The sequence below is a fragment of the Aedes albopictus genome, chromosome 2, assembly GCF_035046485.1.
Source record: "Aedes albopictus strain Foshan chromosome 2, AalbF5, whole genome shotgun sequence".
Classification (NCBI taxonomy): Eukaryota; Metazoa; Arthropoda; class Insecta; order Diptera; family Culicidae; genus Aedes; species Aedes albopictus.
Window position 1 is genome coordinate 350,612,042 of NC_085137.1, and position 18,420 is coordinate 350,630,461.

At 37.8% G+C, this 18,420-nt stretch overlaps 1 protein-coding gene across 1 annotated transcript; it reads left to right on the forward strand.

The window, feature by feature from the left end:
* Positions 1–1,049: 1,049 nt before the first annotated feature.
* On the forward strand, positions 1,050–18,379 carry LOC109430792 (transmembrane protein 161B). Its single transcript, XM_019706873.3, has 7 exons — positions 1,050–1,320; positions 1,519–1,890; positions 1,960–2,039; positions 2,487–2,702; positions 2,769–2,885; positions 2,946–3,086; positions 17,251–18,379. Exons 1-7 carry the CDS (start codon positions 1,318–1,320, stop codon positions 17,837–17,839), a joined length of 1,518 nt encoding a protein of 505 aa, XP_019562418.3. The 5' UTR covers positions 1,050–1,317; the 3' UTR covers positions 17,840–18,379.
* The last annotated feature ends 41 nt before the right edge of the window (positions 18,380–18,420 follow it).

Here is an 18,420-nt window from a genome sequence, read left to right on the forward strand (position 1 = left end):
TAATATTACACAACATTTTTTTCTGTGTAGCCTAGACGAAACAAGGATCAACTAATGCTCTACGGCACTTGAGAAATACTACGGTCGAATGAATCAAAACATCGTTTTCCCATTATAATTTCCATACGAACTTTGAAGGGCTTGTGCCTAGGCTTGGCAGTCTCAATTTTCAACCAAATGAGCTCAAATTTTGGGAGAAGGCATATAATCTGGTTACGAATATAAGCGGTGTGGAGCAAAAACGATTTTTTGAACCACGCTATCAAGGGCCTACCTGACTTGATCGATTTCTCTTCGTCGACTCTCTCGTTCTTTAATAACTTGATCAAAACAAACAAAATCATAATTCTTTTTGTTTCTACAGCAAGATGTAGTCGTCGTCTTCGAATTTCAATCAAAAAATCTTTGGAAAACTTAATACACTTTCCGTAATAACACAAAGAGAGGATCGATGATGAGAAATCGAAAATGTCAGTTAGGCCCTAATGAAGAATCAGTGTTTATTAATAATTCGTAAAAAGGGAAATTTATTTATAAGCAAACCATGCAATGCAGATGACAGTCAATTTTACGACCCAGTATTACGAATGAAATTTTGACAGAAGGTCAAGCAGAAGGTACCTAACCCGTGAAAATCAATATCTTTATTTATAACATTGTTGTCCTTCCGTATATGGCTCATAAAGAAACAAACTGAAATGAGTAGAGTAAGACCCGTGTTTAATTAAGTTTAAATAAGGGCGAAAGTAACATGATCAATTTCTCTTCATCGACTCTCTCTTCTTCAAATTAAAGTGACAAGATGCAAGTTTGATTGAATTCTTTTACTCTTTAAAGCAATACTGCTTCGCAACCTAGCGTTTTATGTCCAAAAAGTTCAAGTTGTCGCTTTTATTTGAAAAGAGAGTCGATAAAGAGAAATCAATCATGTTACTTACGCTCTTATTTTACTCAATCTAGTCTGTTAAGGAGATAACAGTTGCGAACGTGACCCATTGTTTTTTTTGTTCGCTAACATACCTGATGTGTGACTAGCCTTGTTCGTCACCTTCTTGTCAGATTGTTGTCTCCGGTCAACTTGCTTTGAAGACGGTTCTTTCGTGCGTGCGTGAGGCGGAGGAAGACTGGCGAAGAAGTGCTAAACTGTGTTAAGTGATTTTGCGTAAAGTTTTACATTTCTGGGAAATTGCAGCTGGAAGTGAATTAAAATTACATAATAATTGATGCGGCATAGCGTTGGCGTACGTGGGTTATCAGTTTGCGACAGCGTATGATTGATTGCGGTTGGATAAAAGGTGTTGAAAGTGACCTACCGCAATGGTAAGAGCCCCAGATTCGGACAGGTCGACCTGCTGTCAGAATGCAAATGACCTATTTATAGAAATTAATTCTAATTTTAGTGTTAAACGAGAGCTTCGTCTCGCTTTATGTCTTCAACGCACATTTCGAATATGAAGATTGTCATTTAATGAGTCGAATAACATGTCGTCGGCTTTTTGTGCGTTCTTTTCTTTGTAGGCCCTTCTGGGAGCGCAGTTGGTCATCACGCTGATTATGGTCAGCGTGATCCAGAAGCTTAGTCCACATTTCTCACTGGCCAAATGGATTCTCTGTTCTACGGGGCTGACGCGATATCTGCACCCGACGGATGACGAACTGAGGAAGCTGTCCGGTGTGCCCCGGGAGAAGGGTAAATCCAAGAAGGACAAACGTAATGGGCATACCGAGCAAGGAAAAGCGTCGACGTTCCACGTTCCGAGGAGCCTGGACATTCAGTTGGACACCGTTGGTATTTCACCGTATGACATCGTTCATTTGAGATACTATACGGAATACCAGTGGCTGGTGGATTTCAGCTTGTATGCCTCGATTGTCTACGTTATATCCGAGGTATGTTTGCGAGGTGTGGATCGATTTGATCTTCGACAATCTTACGTGGTTCTGTTTGCTTCGTTCCAGGTTTACCAATTTTTCTTTCCACTCAAGGAGGAGTTCAACCTAAGCATGTTGTGGTGCCTACTGGTCGTGTTCTTTGCATTGTATCCTCTTAAAATGTGAACATCATTTCTTTAAGTCGGATTTCTCGAGTGACCTAAAGGGGTCGCAAGATGTCGCTAATGGGTCTATCCCGCTTGGCGTAATGCCGTTTGACATAACTTCATTTGACATAATAATCGTTTCGTTTAGCAGTTGTTCGGCATGTCACCTTTCATTCTTTGCACATGCATTTTTACCATCATTTTCAAAACATTGAATCGCGTGAAGTATTTATGATGTTTAACGCAGTTTCAAAAATAACAAAGATACTTAGGCGAAGAAAAACTTATAAAAATGATAAATGCTACTTCATTTATCGTTATCCAAACGACTATTATTCTGACAAATGGGATAATGTCAACCAAATTCACCTCTACATACTTATATTTGAGCAAGTAGAAATTCAACTCATTCCGCTTCCAACATTTTCCTTAACACCTGTAAAATAGTAAACTCCTAGCATCCCTCACGGTCCAGTACTTCCAAAGCGAGGAGTCCATTGGGGAACGATCGACCTGTATCGTAACCGGTTTGATTTATCTGCTCATTGCCATGATTATTCTCATCGTACCCGAAACAACTCTGGAAGTTGGCCTCGATCGCGCCTACCGGAGCTTCAACGAAAGTGCTTCGGCATTTTTGGAAACTCAAGGACTGAACTCATCGTGAGTTGTTTCGATGCAGACGGTAATCGATGGATTGAAAATAACTATTTCGTTTACGTATTGCAGGGGACCAGCATCCAAAATTGTGGTGAAATTTTTCATTGCTGTCGGCTGTGGTATTCTTGGAGCACTGTTCACCTTCCCTGGATTGCGTATGGCAAGGATGCATTGGGATTCGCTCAAGTATGTGTACAATGTTCTAGTAAAAAATATTCATGTATTAAATGTTTTCGTTTCTTCCAGGTTTTGCCAAGACAGAATTTGGTTAAAGTTTCTCCTGAATCTCAGTTTTGCTATGCCGTTCATGTTGGTCCTTCTGTGGGTAAAGCCACTGAGCCGTGATTACCTTACTGGACGTGTCTTCGCGGGAATGTCAGCACCACTGTAAGTAAAATTATATATTTCTAATAGAGTTCTGTCAGAAGGCCAGTTCCAGAGGCACGTTATCCTTCATTTGGGACATTTGTGCCATCAAAAGCCAAGTTCTAAAGCCTTATCAAGATTTTTGATTCAAACCACAGAACATGATCGAAGAATACTTAATTATTATGTTTTATGTTTGGACAAAATAACAATATCCATAGGCCCTAGGGGTTTTCAGTACGGTGGATATCTGGTGGTTCATACAAAATGTGTGAATATATTAGATTTTTCTTGTTTTCGTGGGACCAATTAATGTATGGGTCACCTAAGAAATGTATCCCTACAATTGGTTGAATACAAATCAAATTTCTCTTTTTTCTATCACGACTCCACAATACACTAGCAGGATGTCTACTCATAAGACACAATAAAACTCCCTGAATTTTCCAGGTTTTTCCATTTCCATTAGTAATTCAAAAATTCGGTCAAATTTTATTAAATTTATGTACTTGTTGCGCCTCAGTAATACAAAAGTGAATTTCCTTGAAGGATTCCTTCCATTATTAATCCGAGAATTATTTAAAAAAAATCCCTCCATTGCTTCAGCAATTTATTTAAAATTTCACAAAAAAAAATATCAAGAGGAGTTCCCACAGAAATTCTTCCATGAAAGAATCATTCCGGAATGTTTTCAAGGGTTCCTTTAAACATTCCTTTAGCGGTACCACCAAGGATTCTACCAAATTTCCTTCACGTCCCTTCTTGTCCCTCCAACGATTTCATCAAATATTTTGTTGAAGGATTTCTACGAGAATTCTTTGGGGATATTTCTCACGATTTATCTAGCAGTTGTTTCAAGGACTTCTAGATTCCTTGTTCCAGGGATTGTTTCGAATTTCTTCAAAAATTTCTCCTGGAATCCTTTGGGAATTCCTTCAAGGAAATTTTCTTCATGAATACCTCAACGGATGCCTTCATAAAGTCCTTCGGGTATTATGGCATGTAGTCCGTCAAGTAATCCTTCAGATTAACCTTAACCCTCGAGCAGTTCCGTCTTTGACTACCTGCAGCGACGCCGCGCTCACGCGTGCATTTTTCATGGTGCGTGACTCAGTACACGACACGACCGCTCCTGAGTTAACGAAGTTCTCCAAGGATCCCTTTAGAAATTTCTCCAATCTTGCAAGGATTCCTCATGGAATATCCTTGATGAATTTCTAAGATCATACTTGGAGCCACACCTGAAAGAATTTTATATGAAAAAGATTTTGATGAAGAATCTTAGTAGGAATGCTCGCAGACATTTCTGGAGGAAATTCTTAAGGAATCTTTGTAGAATCTTCTAGATGAATTTAAGGCGAAACTGGATTCATTTCCTCACTTTTTGGTTTTTGATTTTTTATTAAATAACGAAGCAAAATTTTCAAAATCGGTTTTCGTGCACATGTAGAGTATAGATCAGGGTATCTTCTGAATTTTCTACCGCGTAAAAAAATCAGAAGATACCCTGATCCATACTCTACATGTGCACGAAAACAGATTTTAAAAATATTGCTTCGTTATTTAATAAAAAAATCAAAAACCAAAAAAATGAGGAAATGCTTCCAGTTTCGCCTTAAGGATGTATTCCAGGAAGAATGATTGGGGTGATTCTGGAGGCATCCTGAAGAATTACTACAAAATAAAGAACTTTATGAAACATGTATTGTTAACAGTTGAACTCATTCCCATCCACCATCGCACATCTACACCTACTTCTAATATATACCGTAAAGTGTGTACTTCTTGATAACGGTGCGTGACAGAAACAAGTTCGTTTATAAAATGCATCTAGGCAGCATCCAACATTGACATTTTTACCCCTCCCCCTATGTAACACTATTTTGTATGAAAATCCCAAAACCGCAAAGAATTTCTTTAACATTCTTTGGTGAAAATAAAAAAAAAACAATCTTTAAAAGAATTCCTATAGATTTCCTTGGAAGAATTTCTGTAAAACCTCCTGAGAAAATTTGTGCAGGATCCTCGAGTCCTTTAAGGCCGATTGTTTCCATCATCCTAGTAGTATCTGAAGGAAAATGTTGAGAAACTCCTGAAGTAATCTTTGAAACGTATCGTAAAGAAATTCTGGGAGAAACTCTTGAATACTTGGAGAAGAAGAATAAATCCTTACTGGAATTTCTTGAAGAATTCTTGAACGAATTGTGGTATAATTTTTGGTTGGAATTGCTTAAGCTATTTTTGAAGGAATTCCTTTAAATTTTGAATAAAATCTTGGCAAAATCACTAAAGCATACAGGAAAACCTGTAATAAGAAGACACAGAATGTTGCTAATTGACAGATGAATTTGTGAAATTTGTGCGTTCTGGTGGGATTCGAACCCACGAATCCGTATTCGCTAGACCGGCACTTTAACCAACTGAGCCAAAGAACAGGTAATCCTTCTGGAAATCTTTGGAGGAATTCCAGAAGGATGCATCGAAAGACTTTCTATAGATTTTTAAGATGAACTTCTGTAGGAATCCTTGGAAGAATTCTTGAATTCTTCTCCAATGGATTCTTTGGAAATTTTCTGAAGGTATTCTAGGATGAATCTGCAAGTACAACATTAGAGAAACTCCTTGAAGAATGCGTGAGAAATTTTTCGAAGAAATAAATCATTGCAGTTGTTGCGGAGATAAACTAAGTTTTTGGAGCGGCCTTTGTAGATTGACTCAAACTGTAAAAAGTTCATTTTTATTATAATTAATAACTAAATAAATTCGTCGCTACACTTACAAGATTTAGTTTAAACTCATTCGCACTCCAATACTTTTTCACCATCCAACTCATTCATTACTTAAACCTATTAATAATTAATGAAAATTAGATCGTACATTAAAGCATATCTTAGTACTTACTTCAACATTGATTTCTTCTTCTTCTTCTTCTTGGCGTAACGTCCTCCTGGGACAAAGCCTGCTTCTCAGCTTAGTAGTGTTCTATGAGCACTTCCACAGTTATTAACTTAGAGCTTCCTCTGCCAATGACAATTTTGCATGTGTATATCGTGTGGCAGGCACGAAGATACTCTATGCCCAAGGAAGTCAAGGAAATTTTCTTTACGAAAAGATCCTGGACCGACCGGGAATCGAACCCGTCACCCTCAGCATGGTCATGCTGAATACCCGTGCGTTTACCGCCTCGGCTATATGGGCCCAACATTGATTTAGAAATAACAAATAAGCTTAACTGCAGTGAATTTACTGTACTAAATTTATAGACTTCTCCCTTCTTCCTATCGGATTTGTTTTTGTTTACAAATTGCTTTGTCCCTACATGACTAAGATTGAATGTACGGCTCGATCAACCATACATCTCATCACTCTTTTCTCATTATATACTGGTGCAGACATCAGTGATGCTAACAGCAGTAATTCGTTTAGAAATCCGTCGAGGAATTTCTGAAGGATTTCTTGGAAATTTTCCTTGAAAGAACGCCAAGATGAATGACGAATGCTTGAAAAAATGCCAAGATAAATCCTTGGAGCAATCTCCGAAAGAGTCATGTGAGGAAATAATTGAGGAATCCTTGGAGAATCTATGGAGAAATTCTTGACTTCCTTGGAAAAAATCATTAAAGGAATATTTGGATGAACTCCTGAAAAAAAAAACCATGGAGGAATGCTTGAAATAATTCCGGTATAATTTCTTGGAAAAATATGTGGTTCCGAAGGAATTATTGGAATTTTTTTTGTAGTAGTTGTTTCTGGAATTTCTTAAGAATTCTCTGAAAGAATCCGAAGAGATATCATTGATAGAATACTATGTGAACTTCCTGAACAAATATTTCGAGAAATACTTGAGAAAGCCTTTGCAATGGTTCTTGAAGTACTTTGAAGTACTTTTGAAAACATCTTCGGAGACAACACTGTAAGAATTCCTAAAGAAGTGCTTAGAGAAATACTGAATGACATCTTTGTGTTACACACTGGAAAAATTCTGAAGGATAACTCGGTAAAAATGTTAAATTCTTAGAATAAAAACTCGATTTAGTCCCGTCCTACACTTTATTCGGTTGGTTTCCAAAATAGCATCATGGACCATGGACTAAACTACCAGAAATGCCAGATACCTCCTAGAATCTTGTATGGAATGCTTAAAAAATAGCTTACATATTTTGGAATATTGTACCTTTCGTTAACTGCCAAAAGATCGATTAGCAAATGGATAAGAAATCATCGAGATACACTTTGTCTAATATCTCTCAATCAGTCGATAAAATTAGCTCCGAAATACTTGGTAGTCATGGTTATGGTGTTAGAAGCACAAAAATGATATACATACTGCCGTTCTACGCATATTTGTCCCATGTTCAGGCATGGAATCCTTCTCAGAGCAAAACGGGAGAACAAAAAATCTGCACCGCGCTCCCGCATCTAAAGCTAGATTGTTTTCTCTTGTTTTATTCCACCTTCCTGCTTGTAGCTTGTGACTCCGAAAAACGTGCGGATTGGTTGCACAAGAGAGTGCGTTTCCTCAAAATTGATGCACTTTGTGCACGCCGGGAGTAAACATAAATATGTTTATGATAATAAATCATTTATTGACAAATTCACAGGTATTTATGTTTGCAATTATGTCATATCACCCAATCGGCGAGCTCATACTGTGAACAGCGCTATAGAAATTGTCGAACAACTTACCGGATTTCTCTAAAATGAGGCACAAAAAAGTTACACTTTGTGTTCATTCTAGTGGCTCGACGTTTCTCATTGTCTCGCTCCTGTTTTCTCTTATGTCGAATTCGTTTATTTGCACCGCCTGCACCGCTTTGTCACCGGGTGTAGCAAACTTGCACCTAAACCGTACGTTTATTCGCAGGTACTGTTCTGTTTTGACACCCGATTGGCACCGGTGCAAGAAAATGCTACACCCAGTTTGAGCGCGGTGTAGCAGATACAAAGCTAGTTTTACCAATACATGCATATCGCTGAACTTGTATCGTGGTTTTGTTTTGGTAGGAATGATGATTTTCTCTTCGGCATTAGGTAAACAGTTTTCTTGGATATTCGTTTATTTTGAGATGTTTTAATTTCCAAGCAGCAAATCTGTGCGTTTAAAAATTATTTAAACTTGACCGATGATTATCACGTCTTTCAACTTCTGAGGAATCTTCAAAATTGATCGGTAACATGAAATTTCAAAGAGTTGATTCAACGTTTATTTTTCCCATCACTATTTTTTTTTGATTATCGCAAATTTGTGGATTATTTTTAATGATTTTAATCATTAGAATTTTCTGCCACATGGTGATCATGATATATGAAAAAAATACGTAATAAAGTTGTGATAAGCCTAGAATAGAATAAAAACCTATTTATTCAAATTGGACTAAAATATTACTGAAGTAACATTTTGAAAGTACACACAGTTTCAAAAACCGTAAATTCTATTTTTTTCTTACAACAAATATTGAATTTTTGAATTACATTGAAAGTCAAACAAATGTCGCTAAAGGATGGTTAAAGCGTTTTCAAAACGTTATGTTTTAAAAAGCATTTATTAATTTTCCTTTTTACGTTGTAGCTAAACGTTTTCTATTGAACTGCCTTTAACATTTTTTGTGTTAAATTTGTGCACGTAGATTGTTTACAATTGTATGTTAGTACATATCCTTTTATGATGGGCAACGGGAATTGTTAAATTTTAAAAAGTTGCTTTTAATTGAAAAATTAGGATATTACAAGAATTAGAAGAAGATAAATAATGTAGGAGTGTTAAAACATTAGATAACAATTTTCAAGTTACATTTAACATTACAAGTTTCATGTACAAGTGGATTACTGAAACTTTTAAAATTGTTAAATTGTATATAGAAAGTAAAAAATAAAAATAAAAAATAATAATTTTGTTCATCACGGAAATCATGAAAACATTGATTATGTTCATTTTTGATATCCTTTATGGTTTTCATTGACGCTCTCACGCGCTCCTACTAATACCATCATAAGATGTCAACAAATTGCACCGAAACCGTTCGTTTTTCCGGTGTCAATTGCTACACCGGTGCAGTGCACCGTCGGGAATAAACGAATTCGATATTATTAGTGCATCGCTCTCGCGCACACGATTTCGATAGGAACGCACTAATGTCGAATTCGTTTATTCCCGACGGTGCACTGCACCGGTGTAGCAATTGACACCGGAAAAACGAACGGTTTCGGTGCAATTTGTTGACAGCTTATGATGGTATTAGAGCGCGTGAGAGCGTCAATGAAAATAATGAAAAATATAAAAAAAAAACATAATCAATGTTTTCGTGATTCAGCGATGAACAAAAGTATTCCAATTTATTTATATTTTTACTTCCTATATCCAATTAAACAATTTGAAAAGTTTTCAGTAATCCACTTGTACATACACTACCCGCCAATAATATGGAATCGTTGCAATACTCTGTATTGCAGCACCTAAAAAGTTTGGCATCACCCAAAATAAAAAGGAAAAATATAATAAACCTAGAACCAATTAGGTTGTGGGTACGAGTTGCATTTTGAAAGAGAATTAGGGGGGTCATACGTGATTTGTGCCTCAAAGACCTGAAATAATCACATTTCAGGGTGATGCTAAACTTTTTTGGGTGCTGCAACATTCAGTATGAGTGTTGCAATATGCGATTCCATATTTATGGCGGGTAGTGTACATGATAAACTTGTAATGATCAATTGTCTGTGGATTAATGATACCTACTTGAAAATTATTATCCAATGTTTTAATACTCTTTTGCAATTAAAAGCAATTCTACAGAATTTAAACATTTTCGTTGGCCAATAAAAACATGTCGAACCGTTAATCTTTCAACGGAAACCGAGAAGTGGACTAATCTTTCGGATTTCGATTAATGAGGCCGTGACTTCGAATTCACAATTTATTCAATTCCACGCCAGCAATAGGACCGGTCCTTTGCGCTATCACTTGAGTACTAATGTACAAATTCAGAGAGTTCATGGTAGTCAAAAGAATGAGAGAGAGCGCAAAGGTCGGTTACTAGGGTTGTTCTATAATTTTATCCCACATTCGGCCCTCCTGAAGGGAATCCGGCCCGGATTCCATATTCTTCACACTATTAATTTTTGTTGAACCTGGTGCTATACGAAATTCGTCCACGACAATGCTGTTATAATGTGTATGATGTGCTCCGCAGATAAAGTTTTGCTTGAACCTTGCTGGGTTGCAACCTTCTCCACTCCAATAAGGCCACGGACTGCAGAATCGGGATCGGCGGCTGATCAATGAGCTGCTCACGTTGTATCCTTCAGCTTCTTTCCTGTGCTTGACGATATCTTTCTTCATTTTCTGCTCTCTTCTCCCAATATTTGCAAGAGTTTCAATCCTGGCTTCTTCTCTAAGATTTTCGAAACGCGGTTCCTTGCGACGAGTTAGTGGACGAATGAGCATCTCATCTGTTTTCAACAACACTTTCACATTTTGCGTTTTTCGAGGAGCATATTTTACTAGTACCTCAGGTTCGTGTTCCAACGGTTCTTCTCGAAGTTTAGCAACAACAATTCGCATCGCAAAAAGTTCATTTTTCACTTTGAATTTCGCGCCTTCGACGGTAACACTAACATCACCATACAGAAGAAGATTTCTTCCCAAAATTACTTCGTGAGGCAACTCCTTCGCATCAAGGACGTCGAATACCATGCGCAGTACTGTATCGTTCACCTCTACGTCCAAGTTTACAGTGCCAAGAGTCCAAACCGAACCATTTAGCGTAACCAGTTTTTTCTTCCCGTGTCCATTAACTGTTAGTCTCAACTTTTTGACCCACTGGTCATTCAGAAGCGATACGTCCGAACCAGAATCGAAGACCGCACGAATCGGAAGCGAATTAATTTTGATGTCCAGAGATGTTCCCTGTCCCAGAGAAGATTCAGAACTACAAAAATACATCGTCTGGTCTTGTTTTCCATTGGCGCAATCGCGAGAAATGTGCCCTGCCTGTCCACAGCTATAGCACACTATCGTCTTCGCCGTACCACTCGTACTTGCTTTGTTCGGGCTGCGATCCTTAGCTCCAGAATTTCGCGGTGGACTACAATTGTTCTGCCGCCTGCCAGCAGTAGGTGGTTCGGTTGAATCCCTTCCATATTTCGCATCTTTCAAACTTTGATAGAGCCGCAGCTTCTCACGAAACTCCGCGATCGATTTTGTTCCATACAAAATGGTTTTATCCGGCCCATTATCGTTTATACCGTTAATCGTATGTGTCACAACTGCTTCAATGTCTAGATCTGCCTTCGCACCGATTTCACGCATAACTAAGAAATACTCCAACACATTTTCCCCGTTAAGCTTCTTCCGCGCGCGCAACTTTTCGTGAACCACTGCACTGTTTTCCCTGTATTCAAACTCGTTCCGCAAAAATACCTTCAGAACGCTCCATGTCGTAATGTTGCTCATCGTGCTCAGAGACAGTTTTGCCAAACCTACTAACTTCTTCTTAGCCAACACAAATCTTCGGAGGTCAGATAGCCCAATAGAGTCTGCTACCTCCTCAAAATCAACGATCCACTTATTAACAGAATACAGATCCGTTCCACTGAATTCAGTAAAAGCAGCTTCTATTTCAGTGATATTCCATCGTTGCTCAGCATCATCTCCAGCCCGCCTGATATCGCGATTCACACCACGCCACACGCCAACGTTGCCTGCATCACCACCAGCCCGATTATTAACACGCGCACGATTGTTATTTGCGTCATCTCTATCACCTTCGTCATCATTACCGCCAACAACGTGATCACTACCGATGTTGCCCCAAGCATCATTCTGACCGTTGCTGCTAGGTCTCACAGCACCCTGAGGTTCGTTCTCATTCCGGTAACGATCACTTCGTGGAGTGCTACACGACGGTTGAACCATCGAATGGTCACTCATATTTCGAATTATTCCGTTCAGCCTAGCATTTTCTTGGATTTGTGACTGCATTTCCGAGCGCATATTATTCATTTGTTGGCTCAGATTCATAGCGGTAATATTTGAAAAATTCAACTGATCAATCAGTCGGGCAAAAGTGTTATCGTTGGGGTTCATTTGTACAGGCATAGTGCTGTTTACAAACATAGGGGGTTGAAATGGTGGTGGAGGCGGCCTGTTATCCATGGTTTCACAAATACACTGAAGTCCACTATTGATTTTTCTCAATTCTGTTTTGATCTGCAAATTTGTTTTCTAGAACCCGCAATATCAGTGCTATTGTCTAAGCAGACCTTGAACTTGATCTTCGAACGATCGATGATTGGAATTGGAGAGCCGCGAATAATTCTTCAACACTTGTTCCGTATTAAAGCATGTTTTCTGCCCACGTGGACCAATAACTACTGTTCAACGCACTTTTTAGCTTTTACAGTTACATTTCACTTTTTGATCTTCGATCGTTAATTCTCTTCGAATTCCACGAGATCTATTGATCAACTACTTGTAGATCGTCGAACACGTTTGCACGTTGCAAACTTCACAACTTCCGAAAACTTCCAACTTCCGTTCCCGGACGAGCCCCCAAAAACTGTCGAACCGTTAATCTTTCAACGGAAACCGGGAAGTGGACTAATCTTTCGGATTTCGATTAATGAGGCCGTGACTTCGAATTCACAATTTATTCAATTCCACGCCAGCAATAGGACCGGTCCTTTGCGCTATCACTTGAGTACTAATGTACAAATTCAGAGAGTTCATGGTAGTCAAAAGAATGAGAGAGAGCGCAAAGGTCGGTTACTAGGGTTGTTCTATAATTTTATCCCACAAACATGCCAACATACAATATTAAACGTATACAAATTTAACACTAACAGTGTTAAACACGCAGAAAAAAATATTTTATGCTCAAAAATAAAGTGCTTTGAATCAAAGAAAATAAACCATTGAACCACGGCTTAATACCATTTTTCTTTGAATCAAATACATTTGGTCTTTGTTTCAAAGCATTATTTTCATTTATTTAACAATCACGCCTCCGCGGCACTGATTGTAGTTTCAAATACTTGTTGACTTTGAATCTATCACATCATTGCTTTGAAAGTAAGTAATTTTGCAATTTCAAAGGCTTTATTTTTTTGAAACAAATATTCACTGACTCAAAAACAAAATATTTTTATTTGAAAGTGGAAGCGAAATAAAAAAGGCGAGCGAGAATCGAACACGAATACTGCTATAATATGCTATACTGATAGCGAGCTATCGTTCACAACCAGATCTGCTCTTGAAAATCTGAAGGTAAAACTGAATCACCTTGCTCATATTGGCATTATCCATTCTCCAATATTGAAAACAAAGAAATATTTTTTTGATTCGATAAACCTCGCGACATAGAAACAAAGTCTCTTTATATTTGGTACTAATATGTGTTATTTTTCTGCGTGAAGGCAGTTCAATAGAAAACGGTTAGCTACAACGTAAAAAAGAAAAAAAAACAAATGAATGCTTTTTAAACATAACGTTATTGAAACGCAACTCATTTTAAAAACGTTTTAAGCATCCTTTTGTTTGATTTTCAATGTATTTGGAAAATTCAGTATTTGCTGTAATTGAAAAAAAAAAATAGAATTTACGGTTTTCGAAATTTCCTGTAGCTACAAAATGTTGCTTCTGTAATATTTAAGTCCAATTTGAATTAAAAGATTTTTATTCTGTTCTGGGCTTATCAAAATTTCATTACTTCAAAATTGTTCATAAATAATAGATCACCCTGGGACAGAAAATTCGAAACGTTAAAAATATTTCATATTTCTCATTAAAATCAAAGGGAATGACATATCATTTTTTAACCGGAAAATCAGCGTTTACCCGTAATAAACCGTCGTTAACCGCTGCTAACTGAGCAGCAGTTAAACGCGGTTAACGACGGTTAGCAACGGATAAATACAGATTTTTCCGGTTAGCAAAGGAAGTGTCATTTTTCCTGATTAAAATACATCCAATAAAAAAATAGTGATGGGATAAATAAACGTTGTAGCACCTCTTTGAAATTTCATTTCACCGATAAATTATGAGGATTCGTCAAAAGGTGAAAGCCGATCAAGTTTAAATATTTTTTAAATGCACAGATTTGCTGTTTGGAAAAAAGACATCTCAAAATAAACAAATAATCCAAGAAAATTATTTACCTAATGCCGAAAAGAAAATCATCATTCCTACCAAAACAAAACCACGATACAAGTTCAACGATATGCATGTATTGGTAAAACTAGCTTTGTACCTGCTACGCCGAGCTCAATCTGGGTGTAGCATTTTCTTGCACCGGTGCCAATCGAGTGTCAAAACAGAACAGTACCTGCGAATAAACGAACGGTTTCGGTTCAAGTATAACATGGGACAATTGGGTGTAGAACGGCAGCATATCTCCTATGTTAATCAGTTTTGACCATAGCTAATTATTTTGGTTGTTGTAACCTAAATCTGTAAGGTTTATTAAAAATAGTTCTGTCCAGTTCTTGCATTTTCCCACAATATATAGATTCAAAGCTGTTATTTAACATATTGTTAGTTTCTAAAGAACTCCTGTTCATTTCTTATTTGTTATTTATAATTATATTGAAAACAATAACTTGCTAGTATACGCTTTATATGAGGTCAAGTAAGCATTATTTATTGAAATACTGTTCGAAAGATATCTCAGTAGCCAAATGTCCAATCGTAACCAAATTTAATAGTGTTCTTAGGATGTTATAGCTTTCATTTGGTGCAAAGAGAACTCAAATCGGTTGACAGACGGCTGAGATATTTAATATGATACACTTTGTCAAAAATCTCAAAACGTTCAGTTGCATAACTCTACTCTTCGAATGATATCTCGGTAATCAAATGTCCAATCGTAACAAAATTTAATAGGGTTCTACAAGGATGTTGTAGCTCTCATTTGGCGCAAAAAGAATCCAAATCGGATATTAGACGGTTAAGAAACGTGAGTAACTTTATTTTGTAACATACGCACACACACACATACAGAAATTTGCTCAGTTCATCGAGCTGAGTTGATAGGTACAGTCAGGATTCGTTATACATGGTGAGTAGTACTTTACACCCACTGCGATTTTAAGACTGCCTTATATCCGATTAATAGTTATTTATGTAACGAGTTGCAAAAAGTTGATTTTTTCAGCACGAGTCGTACATTTTCATATCTATCATATACATGGATAGATACGAAGAGTGCTGATAAAAATCGAGTTTTGCAACGAGTAACATACAAAATTTTATGCAATGATTTTTTCATTATACAACCCATTTGGGTTGCATAATATCCATAATGCAACTCAAATGAGTTGCATTATGAACATTATGCAACTATTTTTCATTATGCAACTCATTTCTGTTGCATAATGAACCAGTGCGGAAAAGTTGAACATTATGATATCAAAATAGGTTATATAAAATTGAAATTATGATACTGAATTGCATAAACTCATTTTTGTAATTGCGTTGCGAATTACCCTACTTTTCACTCGCGGAAACAATGTTAAAACGGCCTACTTTTCTTCACTGAAGCAAAGGTGCCGAAAAGTAGTACTTTTCGGCACTCTTTAGAGTGCTGAAAAGTAGTACTTTTCGGCACTTTTTCCAGCACACATTTTTTGTTAAGAACCGCTACTTCCGTAGATACAGTTACTGCTTCTACATGCACTGAGCAGTTCGAACCCGAATCTGAATCGTCCTAGATTCTGATTTGAACTGCCAATCAGGCGTAGAAACAGAAACTGAACCTACTTTTGCTTTTGCTTATGATGCTACATGGCGACGACGGGAGCTTGAAAACTTGCGACAGTTGGTCTCCCATAGCCTACCTGATCAAAGAAAATACTATGCACTACGTCCTGTCGCGCATGTAGGCTCGCACGTGGTTGCTGCTGATACACGTTTGTGTGGCTAGGGAGATTATACTGTACGGTTATTTTTGCAATTACAAAAAACTTTGTATGCAACGCGTTGCAAAACTCGATTTTTTCAGCACTCGTCGTATTTATCCAACTCGGCAAGCCTCGTTGGATAAACGTACAACTCGTGCTGAAAAAATCATCATTTTGCAACTTGTTGCATAAATAACTATTTTGTGTGTAGTTGCGGGATATCGAAAAGGTCGATTACAAAAATGAACTGAATTGGATGAGAGAGAGCAGAGAAATTGCGGTGGGCGTAAAGTGGGTGGAACCGTGTATAACGAATCCTGACTGGTGTCAGGCCATTCGGCCCAAGGTCATTATAGGCCGAATGGTCATTGGGTCTTCTTCTTGCCGTTACGACCCCACAGAAACAAAGCCTGTTTCTCAGCGTCTATGAACACTTCCACAGTTATTAACTGAGAGCTTCCTCTGCAAATGACCATTTTGCATGTGTATATCGTGTGACAGGCACGAACATACTTTATTGATGCTGAATCTACTGATATTTTACCCATAAATTTTTCCTTCTGTTCTGTTCTTTCTAGTATCATTGCTAAAATAGTTTTTGGCGCTGAAACTGCTGATATTCCAATCATAAATTTTTCCTTCTTTAAAACATAGGCTATTCTTTCTAGTTTCATTGTTAAACTAGTTTTTGGCAAAAATTGTTGGAAATGGTAAAAACAACAGATCCCTTTACAGGCTCTTAACGGCTGGCTTTCAATTCATCCTGATGACCATTCAGCCTAATGACCATTCGGCCTAATGACCATTCGGCCTAATGACCCAGCATCATCCTGACTGTATATCGGTTATTCAAACGGTATTTATACTCTTCTTATGGGTGTAAGAAGGGTGAAAATCTAAACCTCAACTCCGGAATGAATCCTGGCACAAATTTGGTTCCGCACCGGGCTCCAAAATTCCTAGTTACGCCACTGCTCAGTGGACTCTACTCTGAAAGACGGCTTGTAGGTTTTTCTCTATTGTCCCATGCTGGTTATTCAACTGTTCGAAATTAATCAACAGATTTACGCCGACGCTTTTCGACTTTCTTCCTAGAACGTAGAACTAGATCCTAATTATAATTAATGTTTGTTTTGTGAATTTTTTAGATTAGAGTTTACATTTTATTTTATTGTTTTTGTTATGTTTTAATACTATCATTGGGACACTTGTCTGTTGATGAGAACTTACAAATAAATTTGTAATTATTACACTAGAAGTTATCTTGTAAATAATTTCTTTATCTTTTCGACAGACTGTCTTCAGAGGCGTTCGAGACGATTCGGTTGGCCGCGGTGGTGTTCGCCGTGGTGCTCCGATTTCTGTTGATGCCCATCTATCTGCAAGCCTATCTCAATTTGGCCTACGACCGCGTAGAGGAGCAGAAGAAGGAAGCTGGACGCATTACAAACGTGGATCTACAGAAGAAGATCAGTTCCATTTTCTACTACCTGTGTGTCGTCACGCTGCAGTACGTGGCACCGATTCTGATGTGTTTGTTCTTTGCGTTGATGTACAAAACTCTCGGTGACTACACGTGGACTGGATTCCTCCAGGAGGCGTTGCCTTTGGACGAGTGTTCCGCCGACTGGGACACACAGCGCGCAGTGGAAGCAGCGAGGGCAGCTGTTTCCTCAACACAAGACAGTGCCTCGACGGCAGACGATGGCAATATTCTGTCCACAGCGCAGAGCATTCAGCTCTCGCTACAAAGCCTTAAATCGGTTTTCACCAAAGATGTCTATCGGGGGTTGTTCGGCTTTGCCACTTGGTGGAGCTGCTTCATTTGGTTTGCGGCCAGCTCGCTCGGAATGGTCTACCAGACGTATTTCACAAAGTCGTAAAACAGTCTTCTATGATTTCACGTATCACGTCCACATTGTTTTAAGGAAAAGCGTCTGAAAGGCCGAGTTCGTGTTTTTGTCTATCTATTTAATTTATTATTTTATTTGTACATCAAGCGATTGGTTTTAGTTCTGAGAAAATACACACTTTCAACTCATTGGCTTTCTGCCTCCCCATGTTTCGGCCATCTGACGTGAGATTGATTTATATTCTGAGGGACAACGTATCGCATTTAAGCTACAAAATGTGCATTTTTATCAGTTCATCGAAGAAAATGTCGAACCTAATCAAGCACAAGATATACATACATTGTAAGTCAAAATGATCGAGTCATGATCTAACATATTATCTAGTTTGTAAAGTCGAAAAAGGAGCCCATCGTTTGTGTGTAAATAGGCTCTAAACGTGGTAGATTAGTCATATAATAACGAATGATCGCATGTTATTGCATTTTCTTTCAGTTTTTGGCTTTGATTGTAGTTTATTTATAGTTCAGTGGCAAAGCAAAAGGTGAACAATAAATTTTATAATGATTGAAATATTTTTATTTTTACGACTAAATTGAAGAAATTAGGGGCCC

Excerpts from the sequence above, each read along its gene's own strand:
- LOC109430792 (XM_019706873.3), top strand. Across the intron at positions 2,040-2,486 it reads CTGGTCGTGTTCTTTGCATT|TAAACTCCTAGCATCCCTCA; the intron begins GTATCCTCTTAA and ends CCTGTAAAATAG. Across the intron at positions 2,886-2,945 it reads ATGCATTGGGATTCGCTCAA|GTTTTGCCAAGACAGAATTT; the intron begins GTATGTGTACAA and ends CGTTTCTTCCAG.